Source organism: Elephantulus edwardii, unplaced genomic scaffold (assembly GCF_000299155.1).
Source record: "Elephantulus edwardii isolate Elephantulus edwardi_28Jun2011 unplaced genomic scaffold, EleEdw1.0 scaffold00137, whole genome shotgun sequence".
Classification (NCBI taxonomy): Eukaryota; Metazoa; Chordata; class Mammalia; order Macroscelidea; family Macroscelididae; genus Elephantulus; species Elephantulus edwardii.
In genome coordinates, this window is record NW_006399887.1 from 3,936,621 (window position 1) to 3,938,133 (window position 1,513).

A 1,513-nucleotide genomic window follows, 5' to 3' on the forward strand; every position below is an offset into this window, starting at 1 on the left:
TCCTTCTTCCTAGTCTGTCTTAATCTGAATGTTCAGATTTAGAGAAGTATCAGACAGACCAGCATTTTACAGAAAAGTGAAAGATATTTCCCTTATTGTGCAGTTAGCTGTTTGTATCAGTATTGTCCCTGCCTTTGGCACATGTGTCTTTACCCACTTATTTCCCTGCTTCACCATCTACCAGGATACCCAACCACTTCTACCCACTCCCTTCAACATCTGTCTCCCATTGTCCAGCCCTTGATCTGATAGCTTATATCTGAAGTTTCCTTGGCTTCTGTGATTCCAAACATGTCAGCTGCTGATGGTTCCTTATGCTCTGACCAGTGTCTCTTAAGGTCAGAGCAGAGTTTAGGGCTGTTGTACATAGAGTTGCTATGAGTTGCAAGTGACTCAATGGCACATAACAACAACAATCATTTATAGACTGTTTAAATTACCATTATTATAATTAATTACTTACAGTATCCAAGCGACCCCTTAGATTTAGTTTTTATTTTCATTGTAATTTAGGCAGAAGATAACTTTTATTTCTCTGAGGTCACTTTTTTTTTAAAATTGAGATTTTAATGAAAGTTTATAGAGACTGGAGTTCTATTCATTCATTATTGCACCTTTTCCTCCCTGTCCACCCCCTCCTCCAGTTCACTTTTCTCTTTGAAAAGAACAAAAATTGTTTCATTGTTATACAATCACCCCCTCCCCCCAGTCCACTTTATTATGCAGCTCTTATTCTAGCCTCTTGTAATGAAAATAATACCTAATCATATATTCCTTTGGTAAAGCACACATCTGAAAAATTGTAATTTTCGTTCTTGTAATACTGGGCAATTATAGCTGTTTTTCCCACCGTTAATGATCAAAGCATTAGGTTTGCAGATTTTAGGTTATTTATCTGTTAAATTAACACTTATCTAACCTTTGTTGAAACTTGTTCTCAAATGATAGCAGAATCATCTTTGAAGTCTAATTGTGATTTTTTTGTGTGTGTGTGTGTGTGCGCTGATTTTCCTTTTTTTTTTTCTTAAGATAAATCCATTACCATGTCATGCTTTAGGACCTTACTCTTGCAAGAGAGTTTGCGGACGAACCTTAGATTGTCAGAATCATATTTGTATGAAAGAATGCCATGAAGTAACTGAAATTTATGACTGTCTAGGCAAAAAGAAGGTAAGATCTTCAGGTCAGCTGTATTTTACAATATACTTGAAACATTTTCCCCAACAATTTTATCACAAATATTTTTCAGTTTACTATCACACAGGAGGAGAAGGCCCATCCTCCTCCCACAGCTGGAAGATTTGAACCATGTACCTCTGGAATTGCAGTACAGCTTCTTTCTTTTTTATTTTTTTAATTTATTATTAACTTCAATGAAAATTTACAGAGACATTTGAGTTCCACTCATTCTTTGTTGCACTTTTCTCCTCTCCTAACCCTCCCCCCCCAAGTACACTACCCTCTTGGAAAAGTAAAAGAAAAATTCTTTTCATTGTTTCCTCCCCTAGGTCCA

At 36.2% G+C, this 1,513-nt stretch overlaps 1 protein-coding gene across 1 annotated transcript in view; it reads left to right on the forward strand.

Annotated features, from left to right (window-relative positions):
• The window catches only part of NFXL1 (nuclear transcription factor, X-box binding-like 1), a 75,361-nt gene that overhangs the window by 45,351 nt on the left and 28,497 nt on the right, over nt 1-1,513 (forward strand). The window contains exon 16 of the mRNA XM_006894162.1: nt 1,030-1,170. Within this exon, the coding sequence (XP_006894224.1) occupies nt 1,030-1,170 (141 nt within the window). The remainder of the gene's footprint in view (nt 1-1,029; nt 1,171-1,513) is intronic.